At 46.1% G+C, this 16,736-nt stretch overlaps 1 protein-coding gene across 9 annotated transcripts in view; it reads left to right on the top strand.

Moving 5' to 3' along the window:
• Window positions 1-16,736, top strand: part of LOC122917706 (transient receptor potential cation channel subfamily M member 3) — a 484,842-nt gene that overhangs the window by 407,992 nt on the left and 60,114 nt on the right. For all 9 annotated transcript variants that reach the window (XM_044265920.1, XM_044265921.1, XM_044265913.1 and 6 more), the window contains 5 exons: window positions 2,005-2,034; window positions 3,103-3,392; window positions 3,924-4,152; window positions 6,304-6,471; window positions 11,931-12,071. In XM_044265920.1, the coding sequence (XP_044121855.1) occupies window positions 2,005-2,034; window positions 3,103-3,392; window positions 3,924-4,152; window positions 6,304-6,471; window positions 11,931-12,071 (858 nt within the window). The remainder of the gene's footprint in view (window positions 1-2,004; window positions 2,035-3,102; window positions 3,393-3,923; window positions 4,153-6,303; window positions 6,472-11,930; window positions 12,072-16,736) is intronic.

Below are 16,736 nucleotides of genomic sequence, written 5' to 3' on the forward strand. Positions count from 1 at the left end.
AGACTTTTTTTTTTTTTTTTAGTATGGAGTGTAGAGATTTAATATCGTTAACTGGTTTTTTAGCCTAATCAAGGACTTCTTAAGTCTAACTGGTTTTTTGTTTGTCTTTAAACTTCAAGTGCGGAACAGTGAAATCTTTTTTTTTTTTTTTTTAAGATTTTATTTATTTATTTGTCAGAAAGAGAGGGAGAGAGAGCAAGCACAGGCAGGCAGAGGCAGAGGGAGAAGCAGGCTCCCTGCCGAGCAAGGAGCCCGATGTGGGACTCCATCCCAGGACGCTGGGATCATGACCTGAGCCGAAGGCAGCTGCTTAACCAACTGAGCCGCCCAGGCGTCCCGGGAACAGTGAAATCTAATGGCAACTAGTGAAGTCTGGGTCTGCCGCTAGGACTGCTTGTCATTCCTGCTAGGGCCCCCCCCAGTTTGGCTCGCCACCACTGCCTTTGCACCATCATTGCAAAATGTTAATGGCTGTTGAAACCAAAGAACATCTTAGTATTATTAGGAAAACACCTTTGAGCCCCCAGAAAGGATCATATGTTTCCTGGACCACATTTTAAAACTGTTACTCTAGCTGGTGGTGGGCATGATTTCTGCCTTTTTTTTTTTTTTTAAGATTTTATTTATTTTTTTGACAGAGGGAGATACAGGGAGAGAGGGAACACAAGCAGGGAGACTGGGAGAGGGAGAAGCAGGCTCCCCGCAGAGCAGGGAGCCCAGTGCTGGGCTCCATCCCAGGAGCCTGAGATCACGACCTGAGTTGAAGGCAGAGGCTTAACCCAATGAGCCACAAAGGCTCCTTGATTCCTACTTTTAACAAAGCTGATCTTCTGATGATGAAAGTATTTGGTGGTGCTCGAAGACCACTTTGACAACACCAGAAAGAATAAATAAGAAAAATAAAATCACACAAATTTCAAACTGTGGTCACTTGAGAAGCTAAAAGGGAAAGAAAGGAGGGAGAGAGACAAGGTTCAGGCTAGTCTTAGTTTTATTTTATTCCTAAAATTTGGAGGAATGAAAAATACTTTAACCTTATTAGTTACCAAACAACTTCCAAGATAGCACTTCACCATTGGGTAACACTTAAAACACAGAACTGGAATTCCTGATCTCTGAGATGTAATTTCGTATCTCCACTTGTTAGGTGTAAATCAAGTTCTGTAATTTGCTGAGTTGCCTTCTCTTTCTCTCTGTCTGGGCCTGTGGCTATTTTGCACATTCCCGGCATGACCAGTGATGCCACTGTATGTGCTGACACTTTCCATGGCACTGAGCACCTTCTGCCACGGTCTGCACATGTCCCCGTGGCCCCCCTCACCCTTGCCTTATTGGACAGCTACACAGGGAGATGGCTCGCGTGAAATACCTAAACACATACTCTGAATCATATTCCAAGTCTCCGGGTAATAGAGGCCTTGCAAGGGCTTAAGAAATAGCTCTTGGTTTGACTGAGCCCAATTGCTTGAGATCATGGAGATGTCAGCCAAGCAAGACGGTTCTGGGAAGATGAAGAAATTTTGGCTCATAAAAGAGATTATCAACAGGGTCTACCCTTGGACGATCTCATTATGCCTCTCTGGGTGTCTGGTTTTCTGTAATGCACCAAAATCACTAAATCCTTCATTCTAGAATTTCTTTTTAAGATTTTATTTATTTATTTATTTGACAGAGAGAGAGAAAGTAGACAGAGAGGCAGGCAGAGGAAGAGGGGGAAGCAGGCTCCCCACTGAGCAGAGATCCAGATGTGGGGCTTGATCCCAGGACCCTGAGATCATGACCTGAGCCTAAGGCAGAGGCTTTAACCCACTGAGCCACCCAGGCACTCCTTAATTCTAGTATTTCTATAAATGGGTTCCTCTGGTGTTGTTTTCTTTAGTGAAATGAATAAATGCTATATGTGCAGTAGAGTTCTTCTAGTACCTGGTTAAGATATAATAGATTCTTTTCTTACCTCTATAAAGAAAGATCTAACTTTATGTATAACTTTTTTTTTTTAAATAGCCCAAAGCCTTGAAACTACTGGGAATGGAGGTAAGTATTTGCCCAAATTATTAATGTCAATTATTTATTTTCTTTATTATACATTTTAAATATATATATGTGTGTGTATACACACACACACACATATGTTCATTTAGTTGGTAAGGCTTAGTACATGATTCTAAAATAAGGAAGGGAAGTTTTTTCCCAGGTTTTTTTTTGTTTTTTTTTTTAAGATTTTATTTATTTATTTGACAGAGAGAGATCACAAGTAGGCAGATGGGGGTTGCGGGAAGCAGGCTACCCACTGAGCAGAGAGCCCCATACGGGGCTCGATCCCAGGACCCTGAGATCATGACCCAAGCCGATGGCAGAGGCTTAACCCACTGAGCCACCCAGGAGCCCATTTTTTCCCATTATTAAGGGGGGACAAGTTACAGTAGCTTTGAAAATTCTACCATAAGGTTACATGAGCATTACAAGTAAGAAAATAAGTCTTACTTGAAATACTAATTTGAAAACCAAGGAAGCATATAAATTCCAGTGAGTGAAATCTGTTCATGGTTGTTTACAACTGGCAACAGATTTAAAGGCCAGAAATACTTCACAAATGCATCTAAGAGGTTTGTCGAAAGTGGAGATAGGTCATCTGTTTCCCATTTCCCATCTCTTTGTGTGGGTGTTGTTGTTTATGCACCTGTAAGAGAAGGATGTCCTTGTCCTTTCAGAGAAAAGGGCAATGCTGTCCATCATGAGGCACAAATAGCCTTACCTGTAGGAAAAGAAATGGACAAAAATAAAAGTGAAAGGAAGGAAGGGAGGGAGGGAAGAAGGTAAGGAGGGAGGGAAAGGAGGAAAAGAGAAAGGAAGGGAATGGCCCATTAAAAATACTTTTTAAAAATCAAGTTTAACACCAGCATATTCCCATAGGGCTATGCTTCTGCATTCATTACAACTTGTTTTAAAGTTAGGCACGAGTACTTTGGGTTAGGAGCTGGGATAGGCTAGTTCATTTCTGTGTTGATCCCAGAACAGGACCCTTAGTTATACAACAAATAACTATTTAATAAATGTAACTGGTTCTAACTCCTCCTCTGTGTTTTTTCCCTAAAATTATAGGATGATGTCCCATTGAGGCGAGGAAGAAAGACCACCAAGAAGAGAGAAGAAGAGGTGGACATTGACTTGGACGACCCTGAGATCAACCACTTCCCTTTCCCTTTCCATGAGCTGATGGTGTGGGCCGTCCTGATGAAGAGACAGAAGATGGCCCTATTCTTCTGGCAGCATGGCGAGGAGGCCATGGCCAAGGCCCTGGTGGCCTGTAAACTTTGCAAAGCCATGGCTCATGAGGCTTCAGAGAATGACATGGTTGACGACATCTCCCAGGAGCTGAACCACAACTCCAGGTTGGCCAGCCCAGCAGGGGCCTCAGATACAGGAGGGTCTGAGCTACCTAAACCTTTAAGCGTGGGTAGTATCGCCTCCATGGTATACACAAAGAGGGTGGACATGAATAATTAACATTTGTGGCACACAGTGCTAGATAGAGAAGTACGCAAGATACATAGATTGTATTTCATCCTCTCGGAGAATTAAGTAACTTGCCCAAGATCACACGCTCAGGGTTGATAGGGCTCCAACAGGAACTGAGGCCTGTCCCATTTAAGAAGACCTACCGTACTCTGTTGCTTTTTTCAGTCTACCTCCCCCATCCAGAGCCTTGAGGACCAGAACAACCACCTGCTTGGCTTACGCCCCCAGCACATAGTAGATGCTTAATCGACGTCAGCTAGATGAGTGAAGGAACAGACCAGACCCTATGAGAGACAACGAGGCCACCAGTAACCACCTCCCGTGGCTTGGCCCCCAGGTCCCTGCTCCCATCATCTAAGTCTCCAAGATGGCCAAAAGACACCCCCTCGCATTCTGTCTTCCAGGGACTTCGGCCAGCTGGCTGTGGAGCTCCTCGACCAGTCGTACAAGCAGGATGAGCAGCTGGCCATGAAGCTGCTGACGTACGAGCTGAAGAACTGGAGCAATGCCACCTGCCTGCAGCTCGCGGTGGCGGCCAAGCACCGCGACTTCATCGCGCACACGTGCAGCCAGATGCTGCTCACGGACATGTGGATGGGCCGGCTGCGCATGCGCAAGAACTCGGGCCTCAAGGTCAGCGCGCCGCGAAGGGCCTGTTGGCTGGGAGGTGCGGAGGGCTGGTTTGGAGCTCACCAAGCCAAGTCTGCGGCGGGACGGGGCTTTCTCTGGTCTCAGGAGGGTGACTTGAAGCTCCAGCTATGTACCAGAATCTTTTCTATAGTGGGTTGTTGTTGTTTTCCCATAGAGATAGGGCCTACCCCAAATTCTGCTAAGTCAGAACTTCTAGAGACGGCATGCCCAGACGTTAGTATTTTGCAAAAGATCCGGAGGTGATGGGCCCACAGAGGTGCTATAGGAAGTACCGTTCGCTCTGGCACAAGCCGTGCTGTACCAGGAACCCCTCACCAGGCACCCGGTCCTGGCTGCCCACGCCCCAGTGCCTCGGCCACCTTTTGCACCGTGTCATAGGGACCCTGGCTCTTAGCAGCTGTGCTTGAGAAACGTTTTAAACTGAAATCAAAAGGAGACGGATTTATAGGTAAAGATGTTGCCATCTCATCGCGATCTATTCGTAAGTGAAGAGGAACAAGCGGTAGACCAGTTATAGAAAGTCTGAGTCCGTCTGCGGTTTTTTTAGGCGTGTACGTGCCTAGTTATATCTGTCTATGATTTCGTTAAGAAACGAGGAAGGATATACTGTCAGCTGTTTGTAGCAGTTACCTCTGGGCTGGAAAGTAGAAGGCATGGGACGACACATGGCTTCGCTTCTTTATGTTTTCCGTAGTGTTTCACAAGGAAGTCCTTAAACTGAAAGACGTACAAAGAAAAAATGGGAGGGTGAGATGGAAAGAATGTTTCCCAATGCTTTCTCGAGAGGTCGAGAGTTTGTGGCTAGGACAGCGGAAGTCAGGCTCACACGTACCTGGAGCTACCCGGTCTGGGTAACCCTGAGGTCAGAGCCAAGCAGAAGGGCCACCAGACCAAGCATTCCAGAGGCCACCCTGATGGACCCAGCACCCCTCCCCCACACCACCCTTCCCACGGGCTTTTGGCCCAGAGTCACAGAAGGGCTCCATGACGTGGGTCATGGCTGCTTCATAACCACACCGCTGGCGACTGCCAAGCCTGGCTCTCTGCTCCGAGGATGGGGTGTCATGTCCCCTGAAGGCTGCCAGCCAGCCACCTGAGCCTTCCCAGGCCTGCCAGTCACCCCGACCTCAGGGTCACCTCCTTCCCTTTTCCCTTGGCTGCTCCCGAGTCCCTGTGGGCATTCAAGCACAGGCTGTCCTTGTCTCATTACTTGAGGATCATTTTCACTTACTGCTTGGGATCTCTGTGAGCCCCTTCCTTGGCGCGGCTTCTCCAAGGATGCTCGTATTCAGAAGTTTCATACAGCAGAACCAGCTTAGTGGTTCAGAGGAGAGGCTGGAGAAGATCGAGGGAACCCATGTCACATGCCCGGATTATCATTCAAAGGCAGAATGAGATCGTCCCCTCGGGAGAAGGGCCCATGGGTTTATTATCGTCACATGGAGGTGGAACCATGTCCTTTATACCTGAGAGGAACACAGTGCTGAGCCCCCTGGTTCCTCATGGTGAATAAGGAGCCCACTAGTGTGTGTGTGTGTGTGTGTGTGTGTGTGTTTCTGTGCTATAGTAGCAAATGTCAGGCAAGTACTCTGGAATAAAAACATGCTTTCCCACATGGACTTCCTCAAGGTCAACTGGGGACAGCCTTCTTTTACAGAGATAACCATATGATGCATAATCGCCTCCACTTGACGTGTGAGCAGATAAAAGCCAGGGACATATGTAGGAATTGATTTTGCAAAACCAAGTGCTGATGGCTAAAGGAAAATCTGAATTCTTTCCCACTGTGGCCTTGGGCAGGTTCTGGCATTTTCCTGGGTTTCCCCCATGCCAAGTGGGTGTTAACTGGGTAAGATGTATTTGGGCAGGATACTCTGTTTCTCCAAACTCGGGCTGAGCTCCTGCCGTGCATGACAGATTCTCAGACGGGCAAGAGTGACCCCCTGAGCAGTAACATATGGAGGTCCTTGCTCAGGGCACGCACAGTGCACACATACACACGTGCACACACACACATACACACAGTCCCCCACCCTAGGCCCTCTGAGTCTAAAAAAGAAAAACAAACAAAAAACCACCCTAATCTTAATCCTTTAAATGTGATTATTATTATTATCATTATTATTACTTTAGGTAATTCTGGGAATTCTACTTCCTCCTTCAATTCTCAGCTTGGAGTTCAAGAACAAAGACGACATGCCCTACATGTCTCAGGCCCAGGAAATCCACCTTCAAGAGAAGGAACCGGAAGAGCCAGAGAAGCCCACGAAGGAAAAAGATGAAGAGGACATGGAATTGACAGTAAGGAAAACCACACAGTCATGGTCCACGGGCAGCAACCCTAACCTCCTTGAACCATAGACTTAAGGCTTAAGACTTAAGATGGCTTAAGACTCAGTCACTCCCGAGCTCCCCCTCCAACCCGGTTTTTCCTTGAAGGATGCAGACCCGGGTATTACAAAAGGGTCTTCTCTGTGCACTGATGTCCGTTTCTGTGCAAAATCCTTCAGTCAGGGTCAGTGGCACAGGGCCACCCAGGAGGACTGAAAAGCAAGGCACCTTCAGCTTTCCAAACGGACAATGCTTTATACACAAGCAGGGGAGGTGGCACGGAGCCTACGAGGGAGGCAAAGGCATCGACGCGATGGGAGCAGCCAGCTTCCCTGGGCTGGAGCCGTGCAGGTGATCAGATGCTCCGCCTTTTTGTCTCCAGGGTCAGGCCCACAAATGCAGGACTAATTGAATTTTGAGGTTTGTATGGAAGGCTTTTATTAGCTCTCCCTGGTATAATTATAGAAAGTGGCTGCTTTGTTCTGCAGGGGGAACAGGGCAGCTGGGCATGGGACGGCTTCCTGCAGCCCCCGCCCGAGCAGCGTGACTGCTGCTGGATTGTATCCAAAGTCTAAAAATATCACCTGCCGTTAGAGGGACAGGCAGGGCTTCAGAGTTTTGGAGATAGCAAGTGACAACTCCGTAGGACTTCCTTGATATCCCCCGCCCTCCCCCACCATGACTGTGATGACCCAAAAAACCTGTAAAGAGAGAAAACAAAAATGGGTTTTGCTCAGGTGACAGAAGGCCCTTTGCATTATTAGCCTAGTGGGACCGCCCTGTGAATAGTTTTTCTTCCAGATCAACAATATTTCCTTCCTAAAGGGAACAGTTCCAACCCCAAGTACAGCAGGGCATAGGCATCTGACCACTCTTTTGATTGATTAATCATTCACAGTTTTTGACTCACAGAGTTTAAAAAAAAAAAAAAAAGAAAAAAAAAAAGAAAGAAAGTTTGTTTTCCATTTCAGGATTCTTTTTTTTTTTTTGGATTATTTATTTATTTATTTGGCAGACAGAGATCACAAGTAGGCAGAGGCAGGCAGAGAGAGAGGAGGAAGCAGGCTCCCTGCTGAACAGAGAGCCCAATGCGGGGCTCGATCCCAGGACCCTGAGATCATGACCTGAGCCGAAGGCAGAGGCTTTAACCCACTGAGCCATCCAGGCAGCCCTCATTTCAGGATTCTTATAAAAACGAGTGGACGGGTCCGCTTGCCTCCGTGATAGGATCAAAAGACCATCTCCCTAAAGAGCTTACCATAATGGTGGCCTCTAAATCCCTCAAGGAGAGGGAACAATGTTTTAGTCATTAACAGAAACGGTAGTAGTCATGGTACCAAGTCTTTACCGAATACTTCAGTAGAGGGGCAAAGAGTGTACAGCCTGGACCCAGAATCCTGCCCCAGCACCTATGCACTGTGGGACCTGGGTCATGGCTGCTTTACCTCTAACACGGGAATAAGAACATTGTCCAGCTCACAGGTAGTTTTTCAGTCTAAGAACCGCACATGTAAATTCTCTAGACCAGGGCCTGGTACACAGTAGGCCTTGATAAATGTTTGCAAATATTGTGATCACAGTGACAAATGTTTGATGTGCGCCTACTCCTGGAGTCCTCCCAGCCATCCCATGAGGTAGATACTGTTATTATCCCATCTTACAGATGAGAAAGCTGAGACTCAGAGAAGTTACGTTGCCCAAGGTTACCCAGTTAATTAGTTGCAAGGCCAGGATTAGAACCCAGGTATAGAGATCCCATCAGCCATGCTTGGAGGCCTGTAGGTTCAGGGATGCAGAGAATTTCTTCTTAGTCTCAAATGTAGGGATTCAGGTTCAGTTTACCATATAGCAGAAAGAATCCAAAAATAATGCATGGGCCTCCTGCATCAAGGATGACATGACCTTGATGCCCAAGGAAGGAGCCTATGAAGGCAGCCAGGTGCTAGATCAGCATTCTTTGTGGTTGGGTCTCGAGCAAGAAAACAACAGAAGCAGCTCCCTTCTCCTGCTCTGAGTAGAACTTTGAAGGCCTGGACCAAAGTCTGGTTCCCAGAGAGTCGGCCCCACTGTTGTATACCCAAGTCAAAGCCAGACCATGAGGAGCACTGCCTGGCCTTCTCCCCTGCAGGCAGAAAGAGCTAGGAAGAATGGAAGAAGGGACTTGTGGGCTGGTAAGTCAGGGCTGAACAGCAGCTGTCTTCAAGCTGGAGCACCCTCTGACCCCAAGGACAATTCTGTGACTGCTGGATCACTGTTCTTGTCTCACCCCGGGGAGTGTTGAAGAATGCCGCCTGTTGATACTTCCACTCTTCTCATAGGAACGCTATCTGGACTTCTGTGTTAAGCCAAACATCTCCTTTCTTGGACGGGGATGTTTTCCCTGGCCCTTCCAAAATTATACACGAGCATGAATCTCAGTTTCCTCCCTGTAGCCTTTCAGAGATCTTTCCTGGACCCGACACCTGTGTCCAGCCAGCAAAAAATTCTCCAGTCCATATTGTGCCCTTTTGCCTGTGTCTGACCCTATTACATTCTGCTAAAGGAATGTAGTCAAAGGAAATGTTTGGCTACTGGGAAGAGAAATCAAGAAAATCAGTCAGTTGAGCTGCTTAGGCTAGAATTAATGAAGTTTTGGAAAATGCTTTCCTTCAATCCATGAAAGAAAGGCGTTTTAAAAAAGCATTCACTTGGGAATTATTGGAATAATAAAGGCCAGGCCGGCGGTGGTGTTTTTGTTTTTGTGATCCCTGCATTGCCAGGTAAGTGTTTTTGCACTCTGCCTACTAAATTCCCAGCCAGTCCATGGACCCAGGGCGTTGTTTCAACTCTGCTGAGGGAAGCCACTGTCCCTAGAGGTTACCCCCAGATGTCACTCTCCAAGACACCTAAAAGTCCCCAAGGTGCCTTTGCTAAAGTTCTATTATGTCTCCAAATAGTACTGTACTATTGAGCAGATAAAGAAGTAGAACAGAGGCAGGATAATTATGTTACATAAATTATAAATTATAGATGGATAAATATCATGGAACGTCAGAGTTTCTTGAGGTCAATATTTATAGAAGTCTGATGTGCTCTCTCCATCGTGAAGGCTAACCCAGCCCACTGACCAAATGAAGGCTTGGATAGGCCATCAAATGGGATCTTACCTATTCATTAAGTCAAGGCAACCTTCTAGCCAGAGAGTCCAAGAAAGAAATGGAAGTTACCTGGTTACCTTCTCCAGAAATCCCACAGATTACAGGTTTATCATTTATTGTTATGCATGTGAGTAGTTAGATAGTTGAGACAATGACAAAAGTAGCTGAAATTTATATATGTATGTCTTGAGTAAGGTGGCTTAAAACCAAAATTATCTGGTTCTCTAATTCAAGATAAACACATTATTTCTATAATATAATTATAATAATTTCTATAATCCCAGTCCTTTTCTTGCCCCAAATCCTTGTCAGTCTCTGAGCAGTTAGAAGGATTTGCCCTGTTATCACATTTAATAAAAATCTCATTTCCCTCAAAAAAAAAAGTCTTTTGCAATGATATGGATGGAACTAGAGGGTATTATTCTAAGTGAAATAAGTCAGTCAGAAAAAGAAAAGTATCATATTTGTCTTTTTCATTCACTCATTTCATTTCATTCATCTTATGTGGAATTTAAGAAAAAAGACAGAGGATCAAGGAGAAGGGAAGGAAAAATAAAATAAGACAAAAACAGAGAGGAAGGCAAACCATAAGAGACTCTTAACTCTAGGGAACCAACTGAAGGTTGTTGGGGGAAGGTAGGTAGTAGATGGGGTAACTGGGGGATGGGCATTAGGGAGGGCACTTGCTCGAATGAGCACTGAGTGTTATATGCAACTAATGAATCACTGAACTTTACCTCTGAAACTAACAATATACTATATGTTAATTAATTAAATTTAAATAACATAAATAATAAAAATACAAATAAATAAAATTAAAATGTCACTTACCAAATATTATAGAACTAAGCTTTCCTTAGAATAATATTGAAAGAATTAAAGCCAGCACACCTGGGTGACTCAATCAGTTAAACATCCAATTCTTGGTCTCGGCTCAGGTCTTCATCTCAGGGTGGTGAGTTTGGGCCCCATGTTGGGTTCCAGGCTGGGCATGGAACTGAAAGAAAGAGAGAGAAAATGGAAGGAAGGAAGGAGGGAAGGGGTTGGAAGGAAGATAGAAAGGGAGAGAAAGAGAAAGGAAGAGAGAGAGAGAAAGGGAGAAAAGGAGAGATAATGGAAGAAAGGAAGGAAAGAAGCCGATAAATTATATTAGATCCTGATAATACTTTTCTTTTTTCTGGTGAGAGATTCCCAACTAGATCCTTTCAGTGAAGAGTACCCAAGAAAGTCTCAGTTCGTTGTAAACACCAGCTGGAATGTACTGAGCTCTTATTAAGAGGACAGATGCTTATTGATTTATAGACCAATCCTGTAAAAGATGCTATTATTACCTCCAATTTAAGATAAAGAACTAAGATTCAGAAAGCTTTTCCCAAGGTGCCATGGGTGCTATGTATCCAAGAGAGGACTCAGTCCTCCTTCTGAGTGACCCAAAGTCTGGATCTCCAGCCCTCTTTGGAACACTCATCCTGTCACTTGCTGCCCAGACAGGCATGCATCTGCCTTTTCTCAAATTCTGCCCTTTTTTGTGCTGTTTAATAACTTTTTTGCTTCTGCCGTTGCCATGAGTGAGAAGAAAACAATTCTATTTGTAAAGAAACTTCCAGCAGCTTGGAGACAAGGCCTCTCCAGGTCAGGCCCTGCTTCTCCGAGTCCCACTTGGTGGACTCTCCCACCCAGAGGAAAGCCGTGTGCCTAGGAGTTGCCACGAAACTAATACCAGCAGGAATGCAGGATTTATGGGGTCTGAAAACAAGGAGCCAAGGTTTATGCCTCAGGGTAGAGATGTTTCTAACCTAACTAAGCTCCAGGCATTTCAGATAACTTAGCCTCTGAAACACTTCGTAACCTTTGGGCAAGTTAGGTATTACTGGTCCAATGTATTTTTCACTTAAGGGTCGTTAGCCTGAGTGAAGACAGAATTCGAATCCAGATCCGCCTGTCTCGTTACATGTATGGGGAGAGGGAGGGGAAGAAAAAGAAAGATGCCTGGACTTCTCCCTGTCAGAACCCTGGGTATCTTCCATCTCGGACATCTTCCAGAGCTCCCAGGGTAGAAGAGAAGAGAGTAATCAAGAGCTCTCCCTAAGGCTTCCATCCTGGGCCAAAACCTTTGATTCTATATATAATGCAAATGCACACTTAGGAAAGGCACAACATCTGAATCTCTAGGGACCCGGGACAACACCCTCCAGCTCTGTGAGCATGCATGCTTGGTTGGTAAAATGAGCACATTGAACTACCTGCTTTCCGGGGCCCTGCCGTGATGGTATTGATTCTCTTCCACTGTAGGCAATGTTGGGACGCAACAACGGGGAGTCTTCTAGAAAGAAGGATGAAGAGGAAGTTCAGAGCAGACACCGGCTGATCCCCCTGGGCAGAAAAATCTATGAATTCTACAACGCACCCATCGTGAAGTTCTGGTTCTACACCGTAAGCATGTTCCTTTTTCTTCTGGCTCACGGGTGACCGCAGAGAGCCAAGGTCAGGTTTGCGTGCACGTACGCAGCTTCCTCTGAGTCCCACAGTGGAAGGATCACACAGGCAGGAATGAGAGCTTTTCCCAGGGGTTCTGCAAGACGTGGGGAGTGTGCGAGGCAGCTTCCACGGCGTCTGCATTTCTCCTCCTTGCAGAAAATAAAGGAAATGGTAAAAGTGAGAACTAACAGAAATAGAGGTGAGATGAGTATGAGTCTAGTCTAGCAGGAAAATAGATGTCATTTTCTAAAACGCTTCTGTGTTCTGGTTGGATGAGTGCTGGATGAGAGTTGCCCGTTTTCGATGCCAGTCCTGGGTTTGGGGGACACCTGAAGGGTAAAGACCGAGCAGAGTGTCAGAAGTAGCACCACTAAAGGGTGGAGGTTGGGGGAACCTAAGTGTGTGACTACTGCCAACCGGGGAGTGTCATCAAACAACCTTTCTTGCTCAGACACAATTAAACAACATGCCAGACAAGGCAGCAGAAAGCACTCAGTCACCTACAATCACGGCAAGGATGCTTCAGTGCCCAGAGATAAAGATCGCCCCTGAAATAGCCTCTGGATATGGAAGCAATGGCTCTGCTGTTGGCTTTCTACTTCTCTGTTTCATGGTATTTTAAGCCGAAGGTGAGCACAGGCTCAGGGCAGCTCTGTTTCTCCCCAGCCACAGTGGCACGGTGCCAGTCGACGGAGGGCATTTGTATTTTTGGCCTTTCTCAACCAGCTACACACCAGTGACCTGAGTCAGCAAAGGAAAATCCAAGTGCGAGGCCAGGATGATCCGCTGACCAGTGGAGCTGTCTTGCATGGTTCTGTATCCTCGCACTTGACGCTGTCTTTCAATCAGCGGAACCTCAGCACGATTGACACGTTAGGCAGAGTGATTCTTGGTGGAGGAGGTCTGGCCTGGGCATAATCGCACGTTCAACTGCAGCCTTGGCCTCTGTCCACTAGATGTCAGCAGCGTTCTCTAACCCCGGAGCCGGGTGAACAAGGTCTCCGGACCTTGCCCAATGTCCCCCCAACCCCCCTTATGGGCTGACGTTGCCACGGGTCGGGTCGGAAATGACTGCTTTCAACTAAGATCTTGGAAGAGGGTATCATCAAAATATAATTATCAGATTTTTTTTAGTGAAGTAAAAATTCCTTAAGATGGGGATAAGAATAGTACCTACTTTGTAGGATTTAGGAAAGATTAAATGTGTTAAAATATGTAAAGCACTTAGAACAGTGCTTGGAACGCGGAAGCACAATAGAAATGTAACTGTTTTTATTCCGAGGCTAGTCACAGTGCCCAGCGAGAGTGTTTTTTATTCACCCATACACTCAATAATGTTAATATCCGTCTTTGAACACCTACTATGCAGCCCTGTTAGGAGTGCTTTACATAGACTTTCCCTATACGAACAGTTTTATCAAGATAATGGTTTTCCTGCATTTCACACCCATTCCCATCCCTCAGGCTGAATCCAGTCCCAAATCCAGGCGCATCATTGTGGACTGCAAGCCTAGAATGGTTTTCACATTTTTAAAGAATGGAAAATAAAATCGAAGGAAGAACATTTTATGACACATGAAAATTATATGAAATTCACACTTCAGGTCCATAAATAAAGATTTCTTAGAGCACAACCAAATTCATTTGTTTACCTATAATCTGGCTGCTTTGTGCTACAACCATTGAGTCAATTACTTGCCATAAAGGTTGTCAGGCCTGCAAAGCCTCAAAAATTAACTTTCTCGTCCTTTACAGAAGAAGTTTGCTGTAGACTTCCTGATCTAGAGCATAAAGGAACCAGAAGGAGCCATAGTATCGAGAATTATCTATCACCTTTACAAATACAGGACTCCCTTCTCTTATCCTTCCGAAACTTCCCTTTTTCCCTTAATCTTTGTTTAGTATTAACTTTATTTCTTTGATTCCCTTGGCCCCCATTTATTCAGCTGTGGTTTCTTAGCCAAGGATGCTTTTATGTCACCAATGCCCTGGACCGTGGTTTTCAGCCTCGGCTACACACTGGAACCACCTGGAGTACTTTAAAAAGAAAAAACAAAACCTGGGTTCCATTTAATCTCTATCTTCATCTATTTTTTTAAGGGCACCTGGGTTCTATTCTCAGCGATTCTGACATCATTGGTCTGGGGCACAGCCCAAGCATCCGGGTATTTTGCAGCTCCCGGGTAGTTGTAACGGGCAGCCAGGGTTAAGAACCACCGCTCTAGGCAGAGGCCCAGGTTTTAGCCCAGTAGTTCCCCCAACTTCTGTGATGATAAAGAATCTTGTTAGACATGCAAATCCTGGTCCCATCACAGACCCGTTAAATCAAATCTCCAAGGAGGAGATGAGGAAGTCTGTATGTTTAACAAGCTTCCCACGTGAGTTCTGTGGTTCCGGAGGCTTGGGACACACTGCTTCCCTTGTCTCATTAGTTGGCAGGTCGTGAAGCTGCCTCTGAGAAGGGGAGCCTCCGTGTCTAACTCCCTCCCACACAGCTGACTATAGACTAGATGCCCCAGTCCTGTTTGGTTGCATTTACACGACAACGTTCAGAAATCCATGTTTATGTATTTGCAAAGCCCAGGCCTCAAGGAAGTACCTGGAGATGAGGAGTGCCCCGTTTTGAAATCCCCAGAGATGCTTAAGAGGAAAATTCAGTTTTAGATCAAATGTCCCCATGGCTTTCGGTTGTGTTCTTTTCTGTAAGAGTATTTCCCACTCTGATTTCAAAAAACATCCCCTTCTACGCTCTGAAGTTTCTCAAAGACAGGACACACCTCACTTCCGCAAAACCTCACTTCTCATTTCTTAGCAAGCTTCTGGAAGAGCAGGTTGGGTCCTCTTCTGTTCCAAGAAGAAAGGAGGCAGGGATCCAGCTGGCTTCCAGACCTGGTTTGTGATGAAAGCCATTTCAACTGCCCAGCTGGAGAAAATGCCAGTTCAAGCTATGAAAGAGGACCCAAGACAGAGCACAAGGGACGTACTCCAGGCTCCTCCAGCAGGGACAGACTCCTTCCTCCATTTCAGTGCCATGTGTCCCCTCCACTCTCCAGCAGCAGTAGGAAAACCCGGACCCACCCGACCTACTGCGGGCTTTGGTGCTTGTATCACATAGTTCAGGAGTTGGGCATCTTGTCAATGGAAAATTGATACAAAGAATATAGAAGCCAATAACATACAAACCCTTATGGGATTCCCGTTGACTTCAGTAAGAGTCATAAGGTTATGTTTCTATTCAAAGCTTTGACGTTCTACACAGAGCCTGTGAAAGCTTACAGAATACATGTGTGGACGTGTCTACACACGCACACTGACACACACAACATGAAAGCATGTCATGTTAAGGTAATCTGCGGCCAGACTCACGAGTGTTGGTGAGTTCTAAGATAGGTTGCTTCCCAGACAGCAGCCAGCCCTCCGTCATGCCACTGAAACACATTTAAAACCGTATTTTTGGAAGTTCATATTTTGAGAGTCGTCCCAAAATGTTATATTGTAGCCTGATTATGGAAAGAAAAACACCATAGAGTAACTGGGATTTAGAGAACAGGCTGATGGTGGAGGAAGCATGACCGTTAACGAGGGCGATTTAGAAAAGGACTGATATGGCTAGTTAACAGGATCCAAAGGAAGCAAGGAGTGAGGCAAGAGGAGACAAGAGAAATAGAACTTTCTGGAAAAAAGAGGCAAATAATAACAGTAGCGACCATTCATGGGGCCTCTACTGTCAGGAAAGAGACATGCATTTCCCCCCCTTCCCCCCCCCCCACCCCAGTCCTTCCCAAAGCTCTGTAAGGTCAGTAGCCATCATCTCAGGTCAGGATGGAGGCCCAGGCAGGTGACATGATTTACCCAAAATGATACAGCTTGGAAGGACCCGAGCTAGGATTTAAATCCAAGTTTCACTGACTGAGGTGTCTACATTCCTTCCAGCAAATGAATATGCTAGGCCTGTATTTGTTGGACAGAGGCAGGTTGGAGGAGTGAAATGATAAAACGCTGAGGTTCTGGGAGAATGGTGTGGGTGTCACTGGGCCTCCATGTGCCAAGAGAAGATAATACTTTGGAATGCGTTGCAGTGCATTGGGCGATAAACACCAGGGCAGTTAAGGAGACTGGTTTGTCCTGAAGCAATGGAATGGGCTCCAACAAACAAAAAGAAGCAATCAGAAAGAAGGATTTCAGGCTAGGAGGGGGCTCAGCATATGTTTTTTAGAGTTTAGCCATCGAAGTCCACTGCGTCTTGAGAAATACTCCCGGGGACCAGAGCGGATGCCAGTGTATAATGGTAAACAGGAACCCCATGAACCAAGTTACGTTTTAAACAGCATCCTGTGTGGTTTCAAGGAGAGGAGACTTCTCAGATGAGGTGGGCAGAGGGTGCTGAGAATCCCCAAGGGGAGAGCTGGGACCTGAGGTGTGGCATAGAATGACAGGCCCAGAAGGGGCGGGTGTACAAGAGCGCGTCCATCAGGGGGACAATGAGCCGTCCTTGCCCTCGGGCCTCCCCAGAGCTTCCGCACTCAATCTCCCGGAGCTCTGACATCTGTTCACCTCCAGAGGTGAGGAATTAGAGGGTCGTGTCTACAAACGCACCAAAGTCATTGGGTCTTTTAAAAT

Source organism: Neovison vison, chromosome 9 (genome assembly GCF_020171115.1).
Source record: "Neovison vison isolate M4711 chromosome 9, ASM_NN_V1, whole genome shotgun sequence".
Lineage (NCBI taxonomy): Eukaryota > Metazoa > Chordata > Mammalia > Carnivora > Mustelidae > Neogale > Neogale vison.